This window comes from Martes martes (genome assembly GCF_963455335.1).
Source record: "Martes martes genome assembly, chromosome: 2".
Lineage (NCBI taxonomy): Eukaryota > Metazoa > Chordata > Mammalia > Carnivora > Mustelidae > Martes > Martes martes.
In genome coordinates, this window is record NC_137889.1 from 171,584,670 (window position 1) to 171,607,778 (window position 23,109).

Consider the following 23,109-nt stretch of genomic DNA (forward strand, 5'->3'; position numbering starts at 1 on the left):
CACTACAATAGCTGAGGTGAGTATAAAGACATAAAGCCTGAAATATTTACTGCCTTGCCCTTAAATCACTGAACCTAGAAAATAACACATGGGATAAGCGGAAAAAAACAAATATTTCTGTGTAGCTATATAAAAATGTTCATTTAGAAATGTGAGATGCTCATAAATTACATCTACCTAATAATAATAATACAACAGGGGTGCCTGGGTGGCTCAGTGGGTTAAGCCTCTGCCTTCAGCTCAGGTCATGATCTCAGGGTCCTGGGATCGAGCGAGGAGCCTGCTTCCTCCTCTCTCTCTCTGCCTGCCTTTCTGCCTACTTGTGATCTCTGTCAAATAAATAAATAAAATCTTGAAAAAAAAAATACAACAATCATTTGTTCATTTACTCATTCAAAATACTTAACGAATGCCTATTATGTGCCATGTTGAGTTCTAGGTACTGAGGATATGGTATGAAAAAGACAAAGTTTCTACTGTTATGGATCATAACAGTCTTGGGGGGAAATCAGACAACTGACAAATAAATGTATCATAAAAATGTCAGAGAGCCTTGCAGAGAACAAAAACAGGATGGCATTATATCTAAATCCGGCAGCAAGACAGAGGCAGTGACTCTTAAGAGGGTATCTACATGATAGTGAAGGTCAAGGGGATGAGCATTCTGGGCATTCCAGGCAAAGTAAACAACAAGAATGGTGATGAGGAACCAACCACAAAGCTAGTGTGGCTAGAGCATAAGAGCCATGCTACTTACTAGCTTTTGTATTTAACCCCAGAACCAAATGCTCTCTATGCGCAAATCATCACAGTATGCTATTGATGTCCTTTGTCTGACTGCCCCCAGGTGGGAGACATATACCAATATACAACAGATACCTACATTGTTCAACAGTGTGGAATTGCAGTACTTTCTCATTATTTTATATCTGAGATATATTTAAATAAAAATATTTTTAATATGTTAAAATTTATAAATTATTACTCTTAAAGTGACTTATTATAATTTAAATTTGACTTTATATAATTTAAATAACATAATTTATATATTATAATAAAACATTATGAATATTTAGAAATTAATGTGGATTAACTCACTGCCCCATGTATGCTTTTCTAGTCCTAAAATATGCACACTTTCACATAATCACAATTATGATAACAAATATTAGAAACTTGTATGTACTAAGAACTTTAATTTGTTGTCTTCTTTAATCCTCACCCAAGGGCCGGAGGCAGGTTCTATTTTTGCTATTTTATGAATGGATGAAACCTGAGTTTGTGGAAGGTTAGCTACTTAGTATGAACTCCAAATTATAAATTTATTTTCCAAAGTCTAAATTCTTTTTTTTAAGATTTTATCTACCTATTTGGAAGAGACAGAGAGAGCACTAGAGAGAGAGAGCAAGTACCAGTGGGGGGCAGAGGGAGAGGGAAAAGCAGGCTCCCCATCAGCAAGGAGCCTGATGTGGGGCTAGATTCCAGGACCCGGGGATCATGGCCTAAACTGAAGGTAGATTTAGTTTAACCAACTAAACCACCCAGACACCCTAAAGTCTATAAATTCTTAACACAATTTCATTCTACTTCACAATGTACAAAATTCTGTGTCATACTTTTAGTTAACATATCATTACATTCTCTCAAGCACAATTCTGAATGGTTACAAAATACTTCTGTGAACTGATGTACTATATAACCGATCTGAAGCAAATTCAGATTAAAATGAAAATAACCATAGGTATAGTTAATTAAATAGTCTCTAAGACCAACATAGCCAACGTTTCCCTTCCGCACTAAAAGAGATCTCTCTGGAGGTGCTGGCTGGCTCAGTCCATACAGCAAGTGACTCTTGATCATGAGGTCGTGAGTTTGAGTCCCATGGAGATTTCTAAAAAAAAAAAAAAAAAAAGTGCCACAGGAAGAAAGAGTAGGCCTCCCTTTGGGACTATGATTAAAAATAGTAATGTAGGGGCGCCTGGGTGGCTCAGTGGGTTAAAGCCTCTGCCTTCGGCTCAGGTCATGATCCCAGACTCCTGGGATTGAGCCCCGCATCGGGCTCTCTGCTCAGCGGGGAGCCTGCTTCCCTTCCTCTCTCTCTGCCTGCCTCTCTGCCTACTTGTGATCTCTGTCAAATAAATAAATAAAATCTTAAAAAAAAAAATAGTAATGTACAGGGAGCCTGGGTGGCTTAGTGGGTTAAGCCTCTGCCTTCGGCTCAGGTCATGATCTCAGGGTCCTGGGATTGAGCCCCGAATCAGGCTCTCTGCTCAGCGGGGAGCCTGCTTCCCTCTCTCTCTCTGCCTGCCTCTCTGCCTACTTGTGATCTCTGTCTGTCAAAGAAATAAAATCTTTAAAAAAAAAAAGTAATGTACAATTTGTCCTGCTATATAAGTTTCTAGAAAATTAATTAATTCACATATAATTGGTAAAAAGAGAAATTATGCCAGTTTAATGTGGAAGCTATGTTGATTCATAAGAAGTGATTTTTCCTAGGTAAAGGCAGCCAGAAGAGTGGGAGTCAAATGCTTTTCAGCAAGAAAGGATAAACCCTGTGGCTCATGCCGTGCAGACAGGAGCTCCCTGAGCTTTAAGAAAATTAAAAATGAGTGCCTGCGGGCATGTGCACAAACTCACACACACACACCCAAGAACGAGAAGAATTTATTCACTGGGAGCCTGGCTGAGTGCAGCAAATCTTTGGAACATTCCACCAAGAGCTGTGGTGGGATCCTGCTCTTCTGACCAGTCTTTGAGTTTGCAGTGACACTCTTCATGTTCACAAGGAGGCAATGCTGCAGGCTCTGAATAATGAATGAGGTGCCAAAGTATTATGACCACATTCCTAGTCCAGCACTTAGCGTGCTTCCAAAACAGGGTTTTGGAATATATTTATATCTATACCTATATCTATAACCAGTGTTCAGATTCAAACACCTATCATGAATACATTACAGTCGTTAAAAAATTCAAAAACCATGTATTTAGTACAACAAGAGAATCTCACTGTTTTGATGGAACTCTTTAAACAAAGGCCTAATTTACAATACATCTCAGTTTTCTTTTGACTTATTTGAAGATAAGTGGTACTATTGATGCTAATTTTGGCTACTCCAAAAGGAAACTATTTGTGAAAGCAAATAGTAGGAAACCAAGGATAATATGTGAAGGAAACAGAAATGCCAGTATCTATAGGATGGTCATGGACTTCAAGTATTTTCTGTACTACAATGGAGGGGATGAGGAGGGAACCACGTGTGGATTATCTATAGCCAATAGTTGCTGTCCTGGTAAACTTTCATGTTAACATTGATCCCAGGATCCCAGAAAAGAATTAAAAGTAGATTTAGATCTCTCCACCTAACTAGGATGGTCATGGAAAGTTCTTGCAGTGAGTTAGCTTCAAAATCACAGACATCACAGTTATGAGTACAATAAATATATTTCTTCACTGGGGAAAAAGGCGGAAAACAGGGATTAAGAGAGACTGAAAGAGGAGCATCTGGGTGGTTCAGGCAGGAAGTGTCTGTCTTTGGCTCAGATCATGATCTCTGGGTCCTTGGTTCGAGCCCTGCATTGGCTCCCTGCTCAGCGGGAAACCTGCTTCCCTCTCTCCCACTCCCGCTGCTTGTGTTCCCTCTCTCGCTTTCTCTGTGTCAAATAAATAAAATCTTAAAAAAAAAAAAAATTGAAAGAATAAAAGATACCTGGCACACAGATTTCATGTTAGGGAACATTAAACAATCTAAAATAGTCTGTTAGGATATCCCAGAAGCCTAATAGAATACCTTCGCTGTCGGAGGTCTATGGGAAAAAATGTAGACCAAAGAGAAGATTCTAATGACAAAAAGCAGGGAAGTGGATCTTCTATGAGCAATCTTACTTTGGAAAAAAAATATTGAAAAGAATTACAAAGAACAGTCTCTTTTTGGAGTTATCAAAATGTACCTGTTATGGAGACTGAATGTACCCCCAACATCATAGGCTGAAGCCCTAAATCCCCAATGTGATGGTATTTGGAAGCAGGGCCTTTGGGAGGTAATTAGGTTTAAAGGAGGTCATAAGGGTGAAGCCCCCATGATGGGATTAGTGCCCTAGAAGAAGAGACTAGAGCCCTTATTCTCTCCATGCTATGTGAGGATACAGCAAGAAGGCAACCGTCTGCCAACCAAGTACAGTTATCACCAGACACCAAATCTGTGTGCACTTGATCTTGGACTTTCCAGACTCCAGAACTGTAAGAAATAAATGTTTGCTGTTCAAGTCACCTGTTTGTGGTATTTTGCTATAGTGGCCCGAACTAAGTACCTAAACAAGAAGTTATTTACTATTTTCCTATGTCTGCTCAGGAACCGCACGCATACTGGAAGTCATCTCCCATCCCATGGACAGGAGCTGCTTATGCACTGGTAAAAAGAAGAGTGGTTAAAAGTGAAGCTTTACTTGAAGTCAGAGATATTCAGGTTCAAATTCTGTGTCTGTTACTTTCTATAAAGTTTCAAACTATAAAGACGTAAATATGACCTACCGATGTCACTGGGTTGCTTCGTTATTGTCCCAGATATACCAAAGAATCAGAGACCTCAGACCAGAATGGGGAGATAGAGTTTACTGAGGAGATACTAAGTATAGCACATTTTCAAGAGAAAGCAAGCAAGAGCGGCAATGGCTCCAAGAAGCTCTAGCTGCATTAAGCCTGCTTTCTGTATATGTAAATTTGGCTTTGATTGACATTTTTGACTGACACCTGGTGGTTATATAACATTTTGGCTTCTGCGTATCCGCCTACCCGTGATGCATTCTGTTATAACTCTATTTACTTACGTCTTCCATATTCTTGAGTTTCTAATGAGTATTTTTGCCTGGACCTTAGGGCAAGCTGCACCGTCTGTGTGCCTGCTCAGCTCATGGAGGTCCTCTTGTCGCTTCTGGGCCAGCTCCGTGGCTAGGCCTCTCCTGCTGTTAGCCCTTGGAGGTGGCTGTGAAGGTGTGGCTGTTAACCCTTAGGGATGGCTGCAAGGGTGTGGCCACCATGGGCTTTCTCCCTCCTTGCTCTGACGCTCCCTGGTGGTCTAGTGGTTAGGATTCGGCACTCTCTCCCTCCTTGCTCAGACCTAACTACCCTAACTACCTTCCTAACACTATGAACCTTAAGGCATCGTGAGGATTAAATGATATGATTAAACATATATAAAGTAAAATATGTATATAAAAAACCCAGTTCATGGCCCATAGGATAATGTTTTTAGATCACAGCATCACAACAATAATATACAGGCAAGAGAGAAAATGTCCTTTTACTATACAACAGGGCTGCTTGTTTGTGAAATAAGCATGCTCAAATTTATCACTACTATTTTTTTAAAAAACGAAACTCTAAAACCAACAACAAAGTACTTTCAAAGCAATGACTAAACAGTTGGGTCAATGTCTTCTCTAGCCAGACCTCACACAGCTCACAGCTGTAAGGTTGGCTTGAAAATATCCAAGCAGGGAGATTCCTGCGGCTTTCCTCAAAATATCAATACAGAACACTTCCTACATCCTAATGGGGCTCAGTAATGTTCTAGTAGTTCTTAGGGATAGAGCAGTGACCAAAATGGACAGAAGCCTACCATACAATAACTCTTTTTTAACATTCTGGGTAATATATTCCAGACACACACATTCGTAGTATACAGTTTATCCTTGAACACAGTGAGTAGGGATGTTGGTCTCCTGTCAAAAATCCATGTATAAGTTTTAATTCCCCCAAAACTTAACTACTAATACACTACTGCTGACTGAAAGCCTTACCCATAACGGTTGATTAACACATATTTTGTACGCTATCTGTATCATATACTGTATTCTTATAATAAAGCAAGCTAGAGAAAAGAAAACATTAAGATAATGACAAGAGAAAGCACAGTACGGTACTGCATCTATCAAAAAAACCGTGGGTAGGGGAGCCTGGGTGGCTCAGTGGGTTAAAACCTCTGCCTTCCGCTCAGGGTCCCAGGGTCCTGGGATCGAGCCCCACATCGGGCTCTCTGCTCAGCAGGGAGCCTGCCTCTCTGTCTACCTGTGATCTCTGTCAAATAAATAAACGAAATCTTAAAAAAAAAAAAAAAAAAACAACACCATGGGCATATGTGGACCCACACAGTACAAACCCATGTTGTTCAAGGGTCAATTGCATATATGTATGTGTATAGAATTTTACAAAACAACCCTCTCCATGTTATCTTGCTCTTTTTTACCATATTTAACAGTCACAAATCTTTTTTTAAAGATTTATTTATTTATTTTAGAGCACACACACATGGTGGGGAGGGGCAAGGAGAGGGTGAGAGAGAGAGAAGCAGACTCCCTGCTGAGTGTGGGGCTCAATCCCATGACCCTGAGATCATGACCTGAGCTGAAACCAAGAGTTAGACACTTAACCAACTGAGCCACCCAGGTGTTCCTAGTCACAAATCTTTTAATGCCCAAAACCAGCTCTACATAACTTTTAATATTCCACAGCATTCCATTTAATTACATCATTTCCCAATTTATACATGAAAAACAATGCTGTAGTGAATGTTCCTATAAATACATTCTTACTTAATTAATCTCTTTAGGATAAGGAGAGAAATTGTTAGAATAAAGGTATACACATTTTAAGTTTTCATACACATTATCAAATTACAGTAGGGATACTTTAAAGAAATGACAAAATACAAAAAAAGAATATTCAATTCAAATATTTCTACATAATCACACCACTGCAGAAGTCCAATGTTTCAACTGGGAGATCAGCTAGAATCTAGTATTTTGATCATATTTAGTTCTTTTTTTAAAATTTTTTAATTTTTTTTATTTTTTAAGATTTTATTTATTTATTTGAGAGAGCATGAGCAGAGGGAGGGGCAGAGGGAGAAGCAAAGTCCCCACTGAGCGGAAAACACGATGCGGGGCTCCGTCCCAGGACCCTGGAATCATGACCTGAGCCAAAGGCAGACACTTAACCGAATGAGACACCCAGGCGCCCCTGATCACACTAAATTCTTAATGACTAAGTAGCATCTCTACATATTTTCCTATAACACTAACAAAAATAACTTGCGGCAACCACAATAATCCATGTGCCTTTCAAGCTTCAAGACTTCAAATAGCTGGGTTGAAGAGAAGTCTGAATATTCTGAAAATATTTTTTAAATGTCTAAACACTAATAGGTTGGGTTACTTTGTACAAATGATATACATATGCTTTCTCCAAGCCTACAAAATATCTTCTGATTTTGAGTTTAATTTTTTTTAAGATTTTATTTATTTATTAGACAAACAGAGATCACAAGTAGGCAGAGAGGCGGGCAGAGAGAGAGAGACAGAGAAGCAGGCTCCCTGCTGAGCAGAGAGCCCGACACTGGGCTCGATCCCAGGACCCGGAGATCATGACCTGAGCCGAAGGCAGAGGCTTTAACCCACTGAGCCACCCAGGCGCCCCAAATTTAATTAACTTATTGAACAAAAATCAACACACAACTTAAAGCCAGTGACAAGGGAACAGTGTTAATTCATATGCTATACCCTTAGGTACAAGCGATTTTGATTTTATACCTATATAAGGATAGATAGATAGATATGTATATCTGTAAAGATATACAAATGCATAAGATATGTGACTGGGAAGTCCACAAACTAAATGCAACCTCTGGCAAAGCAAGCAATAGTGACCATGGGGCCAGAGCTGAGGGGTAGGCCACAGGAAGTTGCCAAAGTCAAAAGATTTTGACTTTTTGCTCTATTTTTCTATATTATTTCAAGTATTCACAATTTTAATATTTACATCTTACTCGTGTTTCTGAAAGAGAAAATTCCAATACCATTACACTGTTAAAAATGTTGAAGTCTTAATCCTTAATGTGCTAGTATTTGGAGGTGGGGCCTTTCAGAGGTGATTAGATCATAAGGATGGAGCCCTTATGAACAGGACTGATGTCCTTTTTTTTCCTTCACGTTTTTTTTTTTTTAATTTGAGAGAGAGAGAGAGAGTGCGCGCGTGAGCACTGGACAGGGAAGGGTCAGAGGGAGAAGCAGACTCCCCACTGAGCGGAGAGCCTAATGCAGGCTTGATCCTGGGACTCTGGGATCATGACATGAGCTGAAAACAGACGCTTAACCAACTGAGCCATCCAGGTGCCCACAATGGATGTCCTTTTAAAAGAGACCCCAGAATACTCTTGCACTCTCTCTACCATGGGAAGATCCAACCAGAAAACAGAGGTCTGCCACCTGGAAGAGGGCTCTCACCAGAACCCAATCTTGCTGGCATCTAATCTTGGAACTTCCAAGTCTCCAGAACTGTTAAGGATAAATGGCTGTTGTTTATAAGCCACCCAGTCTATAGTATTGCTGTAGAAAACTAAACTAAGACATTTGCTAACATGAAAAGATATATAAAGTAAGAAAAAAACAGTTGCAGAAATGTATGTGTACTATGGATCCCTTCTATGTAAAACAAATTTCTAGAATGATGTACGCAGCAAACTGTTTTTTCCAAAACCATCCATAGCCTTATTTCCAGTCACATATGCTCTTCCAGATCTTTCTACTCCCTATTAAGAGGTGGAGGGTCTTAACTAAGAAATTGATTAACATTAATTAAAATTAATCAAAATTAACTCAAAATGAGTTAAATACTTGAATGTAAGATCTGAAACCATAAAACCCCCAGAAGAAAGCACAGGCAGTAAGCTCCTTGATACCGGTATTAGTGGCATATTTTTGATCTGACTCTAAAAGCAAAGGCAACAAGAGCAAAAATAAATAAGTGGAACCATGTCAAACTAAAAATCTTCTGCACAACTAAGGAAACCATCAACAAAATGAAAAGGTAACCTACTGAGTGGAAGAAAATATTTGCAAATCATCTGTCTGATAAGGGATTAATATCCAAAATATTTTTTTAAAAACTCCTACAGCTCAATAGCAAAAAAAAAAAAAAATCTAATTTAAACATTCTAAAAGGACATTTATCCTAAGATGACATACAGATGGGCAACAAGCACATGAAAAGATGTTCAACATCACTAATCATCAGGGAACTGCAAATCAAAACTACAGTGAGACATCACCTCATACCTGTTAGAGTAACTATTACCAAAAAGACAAGAAACAACAAGCATTAGTGGGAATTGTGCGCTACTGGTGGGAATATAAATTGGTGCAGCCACTATCGAAAATGGTGTAAGGTTTCTCAAAAAAAAAAGTAAGTCTGGAACTATTGCTACATGATCCAGCAATTCCACTTCCAGGTATTTATCTGAAGAAAATGAAAACACTTATTTGAAAAGATATACGCACACCCATGTGCATTCTGCCACATTATTTTCAAGAGCCAAGATATGGAAACAACCTAAGTGTCTACTGATGGATAAAGATGGTGTGTACACACACACACACACACACACACACACGGGAATAATATTCAGCCACAGAAAGAATGAAATCTTGCCGTTTGTGACAACCCAGATGGACTCTGAGGACACATGCTAAGTGACATAAGTCAGAGGAGACAAATACTGTATAATCTGTCTTATATGCGGAATTTAAAACGACTAACCAAATAAATACAGAGAAGAGACTGGTGGATGCCAGAGGTGGGTGGTAGAGGGCAGGCAAAATGGCTACAGGGGTCTAAAAGTCTTTGTATCTACATATGACAATAGATGTTAACTAGACTTACTGTGGTGACCATTTAGTGATATGTAAGTATCAAATCATTTTGTTGTATACCTGAAATTAAATGTTATTTGTCAATTATACTTGGAAAAAAAAAAAAAAGGAGGTGGAGCCTATTTCCTCTCCTCTTGAACCTGAACAGGCTTGTTGACCACTGTAATCAAAAGTGTAACAGGGGCGCCTGGGTAGCTCAGTCAACTGAACGACCAACTCTTGATTTTGGCTCAGGTCATGATCTCCGGATTGTGGGATCAAGCCCCACATTGGGCTCTGTGCTCGGTGCAGGGAGTGTGCTTGAGGTTCTCTATCTCCCTCTGCCCCTCCCCCACAGCGCTTGCATGAACACATGTGCGCACACACGCTCTCTCTCTCTCTCTCAAATAAATAAATCTTAAAAAAAAAAAAAAAGATGCGGCACCTGGGTGGCTTCGTCGGTTAAGCATCTGACTTCCACTCAGGTCATGACCTCAGGATCCTGGAATGGAGACCCACTATGGGCTCCCTGCTCAGCAGGGAGTCTTCTTGTCCCTCTCCCTCTGCCCCCTCCCTCACTCATACTTTCTTTCTCTTAAATAAGTTTTTTTAAAAAAGAAAAGTATAACAACAAAAAAATTTAATAAAGAGGGCTTCTGGCTGGCTTAGTCGGTAGAGCATGTGACTCTTGATCTCAGGGTGGAGAATTCGAGCCCCACATTGGGCACGGAACCTATTCAAAATGAAAATTTTTAAAAAGGGGCAGGTGGGTGGCTTAGTCAGTTTGGCATCTGCCTTTGGCTCAGGTCATGACCCCAGGGTCCTAGGATTGAGCTCCACAGCAAGCTAGCTGCTTAGTGAGGAGCCTGCTTCTCTCTCTGCTACCACTCTGACTGCTTGGGTGCTCGCTCTCTCTGTGAAACAAAAAAATAAAATCTTGAAAAAAATTAAAAAAAAAAAAGTATAACAGAAGTGCTGTATGCAACTTTTTAGGCCAAGTCATAAAAAGCATCCAGATGCTGGGGTGCCTGACTGCCTCAGACAGTAGAGCATGCAACTCTTAATCTTGGGGTTGTGAATTTGAGCCCCATGTTGAGTGTAGAGATTACTTAAGGAAATTAAAAAAAAAAAAAAGTATCCACCTGTTGCCTGGTTCTCTCCCTCCCACATCCTCCCTTGGGATGGATACTCAACCTTGGAACCAAGCCACGGTGCTGCGAGGAAGCCAAGCAACCACACGAAAAAGCCATCCAAGTAGGTGTTCCGGCTGACAGCACTAGGTAGGGTTTCCGTCACCTACCAGTATCAACTGCCAGACAGTGAGTAAGTGAGCCTTCATACACTTCCTGCTCCCAGCCTCTGAGTCTTACAGCTAACCCAGACATGATGCAGCACATGAGCCATCCCCACGATGCTGTGTGTGAACTTCAGACAGACGGTCTGTCAGCTTAATAAAAGGTTCTTTTATGCCGCTAAGTTTTGGAGTAATTTGCCCTGCAGACATACAACTGGAATAATATATAAGAATCAGTTACTAGTTCATATTCAGGAAAGAAGCAATGAGGGGTGGGAGAATATAGGGAGATTTTTACTTTTTTTTTTTTTTTAAAGGTTTTATTTATTTGACAGAGGGAGAGAAAGAACACAAGTAGGCAGAGAGGCAGGCAGAGAGAGGAGGAAGCAGGCTCCCTGCTGAGCAGAGAGCCGGATGCGGGGCTCAATCCCAAGACCTGGGATCATGACCTGAGCCAAAGGCAAAGGCTTAACCCACTGAGCCAACCAGGCACCCCAGGGAGATTTTTACTTTCTTTTTCAACACTTAGTATACTGCTTGAATTATTGAATTAAATATACTGACATGCAATCACCATTTTATCTTTTAAATAAAATATAACCTCACTTCCTAATTGGTAAAGTGAATTATACCTCTAATCACAGGAGGACTAACTAGTCTTCCAGTGCCTGGATGACACTGATAGAAAGTATTAAGATTTGAAAGAAAAAAGTCAAAAAAAATTTCCTTTATTGACTAAAATAAAACTCAAAAGTTAATCAGATGATTAAAAAGGCTTTGTAGCCACATGAAAATGGTAGATATCAGTATTAAAGTGGGGAAATATATATATAAAAATACACACACACACACCACAGTATCTAAATATATATTTGTTAAAAAGATCTGGGAAAGTGCACACCAGATTCATTTAGGGAAGTGAAGAATAAGCCACATACAGAGACGTGAGTGACAAGTTTAGTCTTACTTTTAATGTACTGATTTTTTTTTTTGGAAGAACACATTCATATATTATTTCAGTAACTAAATATTTTACAATTTAAGTTTACAATTAAATAAGAAAAGGATACTATCAGTAGCCATATTTGCTAGGTGAGAAGTTTCTCAAGAAATTTTTCAGGCATACATATTTTTCTTCTGGGAAAGAGGCCAATCAATCTTGATGCGACTTATTTAAGTACAGTGAACATTAGCCACAATTTACAGGGCCTTTGGGCCTATTAAGAGAAATCTGATCAAGGATCTCCCAGATCACATGCTTATAGTATTTTAATATGAAAATAAAGTTAAGTAAATTAAAAATGTAGAAGTTTCAGTTATACTGTTTAGACCTGAAATACAGAGCTCGACAAACCAAAAAAAAAGGGATTATCTGTATTCCAAATCTTAGGTTACAACACAGAACAGGAAAAACACAGAGCATAATCCAAGTTCACATTACTAAATCTGTTCTCTCTTTCTGGAACTTCTATCATTAATAGAAGAAACTTTATGCCAAGAGGCAGCTAGTCAAGGAGAACAGAAGGAGGGGTGGAAAGGGAGCCCAAGAGGGTGCAGCCGGAATAATTCTGCAAAAGGCTTCAATGAGAAGAATGGAAAAAGTCCCTCTGCAGTCCATTTTTATTGTTTTAAGGAAGCAGTAGTCATTAAAAAAAACAAAAAACAACAACAAAAAAAACACTATACCCAAAACCAACTAAATATAGTTGTTTTAAGGATTTTTTTTTTTAATACTAACCTCACAAGGGACAAAAAAATACCAGACAACTTAAAAAAATGATTTATGGGGCACCTGGGTGGCTGAATTGGTTAAGTGTCCGACTTGATTTTGGCTCAGGTCGCCATCTCAGAGTCATAAGACCGAGCCCCACACTGGGCTCCATGCTCAACATGGAGTCTTCTTGTTCCTCTCCCTCTGCTCCTCCTCCTGCTAGCTTTTTCTGTCCCTCTCAAATCAATCAATCAATAGAATCTTTTAAAAAATGATTTATAATTAGATTACAATTTTGTGTGGGCATCTTTCTACACATGTAGTAGTATTCTACCATCATATCAACAAAAACCCATATTCATCACTGGGAGTATTCCCATATTAAATCAAGTAATAAAACAGAAAAACGTGATAAAGATACCTGATTTTAATTGAAAGAAACTCACTGTATATTCTTATCCACTTCTTTGAGTCTTATCAGCCAGTATTTGCTGAGTAAAGCACTAACTAGAATAGGCTAGAAATAGACTATAATCTCTGATAATGCCTCTATTTGTTAATGTTTCTGAACATTCCTAAGACTAATAGAAACATACATGCACCCAGCAAAATACAACTGTTATGAACATGTGTGTAACTCAATGATGTAATTAAATCACTGGAAGGAGACATGCCAAGTGAGTAAGCAAAGCTTTGTCATGAGCACCCCAAAATGGGCATTCTTTGTACTGCAGTCTTACCAACCTTACACTTAAATTCTGTTTATAATGTATCATCTAAATCACTCCTATAACACAGTCAGAAATACAGTCACTTGCTTTACGGTCAATAGTGCAGACAGACAATAAAATGAATGAAAATCATACTTATATTCTTTGTACTAATGCAGCTTAGCAGTTAAAGAATCCAAACTTACATAAGCACTGATGAGGCAACAGTTAAGAATTTGAATTGCTGCTTGTGTCCGTTTTGCCTTAAGAAACACGTGTCTTCTATTTTTTTTCTAAGGTTTTATTTATTTATTTGGGAGAGAAACGGAGAGCATGAAGCGGGGCGGCAGAGAAAAAGGGACAAGCAGACTCCCCGCTGAGCGGGAAGCCCAGCGCAGTGCTCAATCCCAGGACCTGGCATTCACGACCTGAGTGGAAGTCAGATGTTTAACTGACTGAGCCACCCAGGTGCCACTAGCTTTTTCTATTTTTATATATATATTTTAAATACTGATGAGAAAAAAAAATCTACCAATTTAGAAATCAAAGAATGTAAGAAGAGAAAAAAGTCTTATTAGAATTATTGGAAAGCGGGGCACCTGGGTGGCTCAGTCAGTTAAACATCTGACTTCCACTCAGGTCGTGAACTCCAGGTCCTGGGATCAAGCCCCACATCCTGCTCTCTGCGCAGCGGGGATCCTGATTCCCCTTCTCTCTCTGCCTGCCTCTCTGCCTACTTGTGATCTCTCTCTGTCAAATAAAAAAATCTTAAAAAAAAAAAAAGTAGAAAATGAGAGATAAATTAAAAAAAAAAGAATTATTGGAAAGCTAAACGTCATAGAATATATTTTCTTTTCAAATAATGTTAACAGTGCATTCAAAAATTTTACTCCTTAGGGAAAAAAGTCTGTCTTAATTATTGTATATTATTTTACTGCTTATAATGTCTCTGAAATAGCTTATAAAGTTTTATTTTTAGGGGCACCTGGGTGGCTCAGTCAGTTAAGCCGCTGATTCTTAACTCTGGCTCAAGTCATGATCTCAGGGTGATGGGCTCAAGCCTCACATCAGCCTCTGAGCTCAGCAGGAAGTTCTGCTGAGGACTCTCTCTCCCTCTCCCCCTGCTTCTCCCACGGCAGCAGCTCTCTTTCAAATAAATAAATAAATAAAAGTTTTATTTTTAAGATTAATTATTTGACTAGGTAATGCATTCACATAGTTTTAAAATGTGAAATACAGTGAAGAATCTCCCTTACTGCTTTCTCCTTCTGCCCCCCCCACCCCCAACAGGGCCCTTGATTACAAATACAGTGTTTTTAAAGGTGCTTGAAGGAGACCACCAGGCAGCAGAACTGTGTACGGCACTACAGAAACCAACCACGGCCTAGAGCTGAACTGCCAGGGTTGAATATGCCTCCGCCACTCTCTGGTCAGCTCTAACACCTGGGAAAAGTGACTTAACCTCTCTGTGCCTCAGTTTCCTCATTTGCAAAAGGCAAATTTACATCAGAGACTTTCTATGGGTACTAGTAGCTAGACCAGCTTCAAAGTCTCCTTAACGTAACCATTATTATAAGCCCAAGGTAAATCCCTTGGAAACCATTTCTACATATTTACAAACATATTATACTGACATACACACACACACCTCCCATACTCCAACGTGCAAAGGCATCTCTATGGCTTTCACTATCACTTCTCAGATACTTGTAAAATATATTTCTTCTTGTATTTGTAATAGTTCGTGTGCTCTCTCCCCAAAAAAAGCAGTTCCCACCCCCTGCCACCCACTTCCCCTCCCACAGAGGCAACCACTTTCAACTTTCAGGTGATTATTTTAGTATTTACCTCCATGTCTTTATTTTTATTTTTTATTTTATTTTATTTTATTTTTTTTAGATTTTATTTATTTATTTGACAGACAGATCACAAGTAGGCAGAGAGGCAGGCAGAGAGAGGAGGAAGCAGACTCCCCGCTGAGCAGAGAGCCTGATGCGGGGCTTGATCCCAGGACCCTGGAATCATGACCTGAGCAGAAAGCAGAGGCTTTAACCTACTGAGCCACCCGGGGGCCCCCTCCATGTCTTTATATATAAATACACATTATTGCTTCTTCTTGATTTTTCAGGTTTTTTTTTTTTTTAAGATTTTATTTATTTATTTGACAAAGAGAGAGAGATCACAACTAGGCAGAGAGGCAGGCAGAGACAGGTTCCTGGCTGAGCAGAGAGCCTGATGTAGGGCTCAATCCCAGGACCCTGAGATCATGACCTGAGCTGAAGGCAGAGTCTCAACCCACTGAGCCACCCAGGCGCCCCTTGATTTTTCAGTTTTAAACAATATCCATTGATTCACCAGTATAAAATAGGAAAGACTAGGATGTTGCACTGGAAGTGTGAGAAGTGTCTGGATTCTGGATATATTTTCAAGGTTGAGCCAAAAGGATTGTTTCTGCATTAGCTATGAGGTTGAAAGAGTAAACACTGACACAAAAGGTATGGCTTAAGCAACCAGAACAATGGAGTGAATAGAGAAGTCAAGAAAGTTTAAGCTTGGGGGCAAGAAAAAAAGTTTGGTAATGTGCATATTAACTGTAAGACACCTACCACTTATCTAGATGGAGATGCTGCATCAACACTTGGACACACAAAATTCTGGAATTCGGGAGCAAGCAGCGTCTTGGCTGCTCTTGTTCTACAGCACGACTTTGGCTCTTTCTTGTTTTGGCACTTACCCTCCCTTTGATCCTATTCATTTTCTGTGCCAGGCTCTCCTGTGTAAGCCACATGATTTCCTTTTAATACGTCTTTTTCTGCTTAACTCAGCCAGAACTTCTATAACCTATAATAAAGAACCTTAACCGATATTGTTACTAAATTAGGGAAAGCAGTTAGCTTAAATTGTGAATGAATAGAACTTTATTGAAATAGAAAGGAAATAATGATAAAATCTTAACTGCTCCTAAGCTGAATACCTCCCTTGGCAAAGCCCATCTATTCCCCCAGAACAGGCAAAACTAAACTGCAGCCCAGCATCCAACCAATGAGCTAACCATAAATATTCACTAGACTATTTTGGGGCACCTGGGTGGCTCCGTGGGTTAAGCCTCTGCGTTCGGCTCAGGTCATGATCTCAGGGTCCTGAGATCGAGCCCTGCCTGCATCGGGCTCTCTGCTCAGCAGGGGGCCTGCTTCCCCGTCTCTGCCTGCCTCTCTGCCTACTTGTGATCTTTCTCTGTCAGATAAATAAATAAAATCTTTAAAAAAAAAAAAGAATCCTCAAGTTTCCCCAGGTTTTTACTTGCTATCAGCACTTTAATCCTTAGGAATTGGTAATACTCTAACCTACAAGAAAATCCAGTTTGATTATATGAGGTAAAAAATAACAAAAATTCCAAATTAGTACCTAAAATTAATAAGATACTACTCTATTGCAAGGATGAAATGTCCATTTTTAGAAAGATGAAAATAAATTTCTGCTCTATCATCATACTGTAATACCTTATTATTATATCCATGAGTTTCCTGAACATGTAGACAGCTAAATCATGGTGGTTATAACTAATACAGAAAAATTATACCCTCGGATAAACTGCTTTTAAAATAAAGGCTGGGGAGTTAGACTTCCACAGAGTAATAAGATAAAGGTACTAAAAAGTATAAGAGTAGAAGATAAAGAATGATTGAGAGGTAGAAAAGCCTAGTATATTATAAGCTGACAATATTTGAATGAAAAAAAGATAATTTTTGTTAACTAACCTTTTTCTAATTATAATATATATTATCACAAAATACAGAAAACTATTTTTTTAAAAAGCCTCACTTTATATTCTACAATCCAGAGATAAACAATGTTAACATATTGACATATCTTCTTCAAGTCTTTTTTTCCGGTGCACACATATATATGGTGTATGTGGGTACAGAAAAGCAAGACTGTACTAAATGCCATTTCTATATCTTGCTTTTATTCACTTCATATATGAATTTCCCTTATGTTATTATATATTCTTTAAAGAAGTAATTATTTGGGGCCGCTTGGGTGGCTCAATGGGTTAAGCCTCTGCCTTCGGCTTGGGTCATGATCTCAGGGTCCGAGCCCCGAATCGGGCTCTCTGCTCAGCAGGGAGCCTGCCTCCCCCTCTCTCTCTGCCTGCCTCTCTGCCTACTTGTGATTTCTCTCTCTGTCAAATAAATAAATAAAATCTTTAAAAATAAATAAATAAAGATGTAATTATTTCAAACATCTGTATAAAATTCCATCATATGAACATAAAAGATATAAACCACTGCCCTCCTGGTAGGCAGTTAGGTGTGTTTGTAACTATTCACTACCAGAAATAATGCTACACTAAAGAGTATTACACATTACTGAATTTAGAGAAGTTAGACCTTATTTCTGAATTTCTGAAATTTTTTAGAGATCTTACTTCAAAAGATACTCTTTCAGAAAAAAACATTTTGAGGAAGCACTTAATAGCTACTAGGTAGTGGATGGAACTAGAGGGTATTATGCTGAGTGAAATAAGTCAACCAGAGAAAGACAATTATCATATGATCTCTCTGATATGAGGAATTTGGGGGATCATGGGGGAAGGGAGGGAAAAATGAAACAAGATGGGACTGGGGAGGGAAAAAAACCATAGAGACTCTTAATCTCAGGAAACAAACTGAGGACTGTTGGGGGGTGGGGGAGAGGGTGAGGGTGGCTGGGTGATGGACATTGGGGAGGGTATGTGCTATGGTGATTGCTGTGAATTGTGATTCACAGACCTGTACCCCTGAATGAAATAATATATTATAAGTTAATAAAATAAAAAAAATAGCTACAAGGCAGATGATATGGCCCCAAAATGCTGCCTGATTAGGAGTTTAAATAAACGAAATAAAAATTATAAAGCACAATTCAAATCAAACAAATGTCTATCAAGCCTAATCTGCAAGTTGCCTTATTGAATCAAATGAGTTTCTCCTCCCTTCTGGCATCTTCAATTCTGCTTATCAGCATGTTATACACCAGTGGATCACCCATCCAGGATCACCCATCACTGATTTATAGCATGTGAAAATATGCAGCACAGACTAAAAACTGTAAACTTTTAAAGGTTTGTAAAATCTAAAATCTATATTCACATAAAGTACTTTCCACTAGGATTGCTGCTATAAACGATGTTCCATCAGGCATGAATGTATGCATTAAAGACAAAACAAAACAAAACCTAAGTATGGTTTCCTTGGGAGTCTACTAAAGAGGACAGAAATGTACAAGGGATCATAAAAAGTAGGGCTTAGTTTTAGCTATCTCTAAAAACAAAACAAAACAAAACAAAAACAGCAGAGCTAAGAGGAAAACACATGATACTATGTTAACAATAAAAATACTATACTAAGAAAAAAAGAGGTAGTAATTCTTATTAAAAACCGATCTCCTGGGAAAATTTACCAGTTAAATTCAAGTCTATTTTTTTGTTCCTAGTATCACAGTAATTTGAAAAAAAAAAAATGCCTTATGTTTAAATTTAGACATAAAAACTATCGGCTATGTAACGTCATGAGTAGGAGAATATATTTTAAATATTCTCTCCTTAGACTCATCTATTTTCACATCAAGTTATCAGAGATATGATTCTGCCATTTTATCTCTATAGCCATGAGTCTAATTTATAAGTCCTTATTTTATTGATTTCCCTCGAAGACATTCTTTAGGATCATAATTCCCAGCACATGCTGACTCTAAGAGGAATATCACTCACTAAAATCACACTTCTGATCACTATATATAGACACTGAGTCAGCAGAAAACCTGCTTACTGACCACCAAAACTTCAAATATTTGAACAAATGTTTTTTTCTGGCTTTATTAACTGGTCTATGATAATATACCTCTGTACAAGAGTATTCTAGAACAATAAAATATTGTCTAACGTAATAATAATATATCTTATTGCTAATAATAGTTAATTTCTTCTTTTGCACATAAAAAGTATAAAGTACAATACATTAAAAGTCCTATACTTAAGATTCTAGAGACTTAGGAAAGTCTTAAAAACCTTATAAATTCAAACCTCACAACAATCAATTCAATGAGACTATCTAAAGCTTGCTGTTCAGAACCTGCCTCTATAGAATAACTGATTTGGATTTGGAAATGTTTTATGTAGAGATTTTTATTGTTATGTCATTTGTTAGAGTAGGATCTGAAAAATGTCACAATAGGAACTGTGACTTCATATAGCAATTTATCAAGTAAACAAGCTCCATATAGATAAAGACCATATTCCTTAATACAGAACAGAAAAAGTTACACACGTTTTACTTACCTATGACAGTGATATCACCAACACAAATCTACCATAAACAGATAACAATCTGTTTTTATCTCTAATAAAAGAATTGCTGACAGGCACTTTGACCATTATGACTTAAACTGCTGTGGACTTTTAATTATGAAATAATTTTAGTGACCATCAAATGAAAATTCTCCAATAACCCATGCCCACAAAAATAGGACAGAAGGGGTACACAGTTCAATTCTGAATAGGACTGTCCCATTCATCTTACCAGATTGATCAGCCTTCTCATTGCATGTTCATGAGAGCAAACACATTCACAGGGATCGAATCCACCTTCTGCCATGATTGCCCAGCTTGATTTAACTCGACTGTTTAAATCTAGGAGCAAGAAAAAAAAGCATAAGACAACTACTGAGCATTACTCTTTCTGTTGAACTATGAAAAATTCTTATTATTGTACAGACTCATAGTAATTCTCTTAAACTAAGGCTAGTTTACTTATTAATGACCTATATTTATGAATTTATACTAACATATAAATTATGAATTAATTATATAAATTATGAATTTATAGAAACAACTGCCTACCTCTTCTACCATCAGACTGATTTCCTACAAATGTGACTGTCTTCAGATGCTCTATCCTGGCTCTCTTGTGTGGCAGATGATGCTAGAGTCCTACTCTGCTTACTTCTTTAACTTTGTTAGCTACAGTCCTGCCATAGACCAAATGCTTATGCCACCCCTTAAAATTCTTATTGTTAAAAAGGAGACAGCAGGCCCAAAAATGGGAGTCACTCATGCTAAAGCCCATGTCAGCAAACCAAGACCTAATCACCCAATCTAATTGCAGTTTCAACTCTAAGAACCATAACCTTTAGCCAACCAACATGAAATTACCCAGTCAGCATTAGTGAGCTAATCCATCTATACGTCCCTACCATTCCCCTTGGGAAGGTGATCTTGCCTAAAACAATATATTCTTCGCTAATAATTTCCTTTTTCCACCTCCTTTCTGCCTTTAAAAACCTTTCCTTTTCTACAGCTTTGTGGAGCTCCTTTCTATTTGTTAGATGGGATGCTGCCCAGCTCATGAATTGTTGAATAAACCCAATTTGATCTTTAAATTTACTGCTTAAGTTTTGTTATTTAACAAATTTGGTGAAAAAGGCAGGATCAAGAGAGACTTCTGATAGCTTTGGGGACAACAAGAAACACAGGTGTGGTACCCCATGAACTGTTCGAGTTCTCTTTCTTTCTAGCCATTTCTGGGGGCCACTGGGAATTGGGAAATTCCTGTCAGTTTTGAGCTCTGCTATCTTTGTGTTGAACTTCTAAACCAACCAGCTTTTCAGTCCTGGGCTTAGTGGGTCAGTTTGAGCTGACATACAGTTTCATCTGGAACCTGAGTCCCTACCTCTTGGTTCAGTCCCACAATTCCCCAGTTGTTTGGAATACCTTTCCTCAGTTTCAGTCACAGTACCCACTTACTGGGATATGGTGGTTTAGTCCTTTCCTCAGTTCCAACCCACAGTCCCCACTTATTGTAGTCTGCTGGTTGAATGCATGCTGAGAACTGGTGATGGTATGCAAGGCCTTTTCTTGGCCAGTCCACAGTAACACCTTTTGGTTGCTCCTGGTATGTTAGGGTGCATGTTTGTTTGTCTTATTTTGTCTAGATAAAGGGTTATAGCTAAAAGAATCTCAGAAGGAAAAAAAAAGGCCACAAGAGCTGGTGGGCACTAGAAGAACATTTATGAGCTGTTAAGGGTATCCATCACGCAACTCAAAAACTCCCGCATTAAGTGGGTCACTGAACAGGTTAGGTTGACACTAGGCCACCCCCAACCTCAAGAAAATTTCTGTGCAATGAGTTAACTGTAACGCTGCACAATTCCCAACCCAGAGGTACATCCCCCTCAACTCCCAAGAAACCCAAATGCTTCCTTCTGGCACCCCTGCTTATTTTATGCCTAAGATATATTGACAAAGTGGCAAAATCTTATTAAGTTTTATTATGTCCTCACAACCTGGCTTGGTAACCATCAGATTGGCAGCCCCAAAATGAGGCCAGACAGAAATGTGGATTACACCCCATTTACAGCTAGATATGCTGCACAGAAAGGCACGTTAAATTCTAATTGTGGCTAGGGTCCTACCAAACTTCCTCAGAGGAATTACAATGGCCATTACAAGAAACGTTCCAATTAGATAAGATCATTTAAGAAGGGCACTTAAAAGCAAGGCTTCAAATCAAACAGAATGGGATGCCTATTTTAAACGGTATGCAAGAGACTTCAAAATTCCAAAATATCTTCATTAGAAGATTGTTGTAAGAGGCTAGTGAAAAACTAAAGTTGTAAAAGGTACCTAGCAAAAAGCTTTCATTCTTACCACTTCCTTGTATCTTCCTTTATTTGAGACTCATTCTAGTACTTCTCTATCTAAGGGGGGTTATTTGATACGGCCAGAAATGTTTGCTATTTGTCCTAGGTGAAAACCGACAAGTAACCTAAAAGAATTTTTAAGTAGCTCTGGGACTAGCCATTGGCCAGACTGAAAGCTGAAACACACATCCTGATAAGAATATTTTTTTAGGCCTCCTCCCATAAGCTAAAATGAAACTAGGTACCGAGAAGGAAAGAAAAAAATCTTCTGAAGCCTTTGTAAAAGTATTTACTTAAAAAAAAAAAAAAAAAGGCAATCAGATGGGTGGACCCACCTATGACGTCGTTCAAATTATAACCTGATTCTTTGAAGAATTGAGAGCAACTGTCTGCATTTTACAAATCTTGGCAAAATTAGAAATGCAGCCCTAGAGGCAATTCAAAGTTCACCTATTCCTTTTATTACCAATTCCAAAACCTCTATTTATCTCAAAAGGCTTATTGACCTTACAAAACCAAAGTCTCAGAGCAACTTGCATTCTTCTCCTGTGCCTTTGAGATGTAAATATTAACTCCTATCTAGACCACCCCAATTCCTAAGACTGAAAATAAAAGCGGTGTGTACGTGGGGGGTTGGGGGGAGTTAAAATTCAAATTGCAAATGAGCCTCTCTTGTCCAAACTCTAGGCCGAGCCTCCTTAAGATTTCCTGTCTCCCATCCAAGTACTAACCAGGCCCGACACTGACACTGCTTAGCTTCCGAGATCAGACAAGATCTGGCACATTCAGGGTGGTATGCCTGTCTCTACAAATACAAATCTTTTTTTTTTTTGTCTTTCTTTAGTAATCTCTACACCCAACGTGGGGTTGGAACTCTGAGCTTAAGGATCAAGAGTTGCATGCTCTTCCTGCCTACTGAGCCAGCCAGGTGCCCCAACAAATACAAGTCCTGAATGTCTTCTCCATGGGGTGCCTGGGTGGCTCAGGTGGTAGCGCAGGCATCCCTTGATCTCCAGTTGTGAGTTCGAACTCCA

The 23,109-nt window shown here is 38.8% G+C and overlaps 1 protein-coding gene across 1 annotated transcript in view; it reads right to left on the bottom strand.

The window, feature by feature from the left end:
• Nucleotides 1-23,109, bottom strand: part of SMIM14 (small integral membrane protein 14) — a 72,503-nt gene that overhangs the window by 19,843 nt on the left and 29,551 nt on the right. The window contains exon 2 of the mRNA XM_080796906.1: nucleotides 19,957-20,066. Within this exon, the coding sequence (XP_080653032.1) occupies nucleotides 19,957-20,031 (75 nt within the window). The 5' untranslated portion in view covers nucleotides 20,032-20,066. The remainder of the gene's footprint in view (nucleotides 1-19,956; nucleotides 20,067-23,109) is intronic.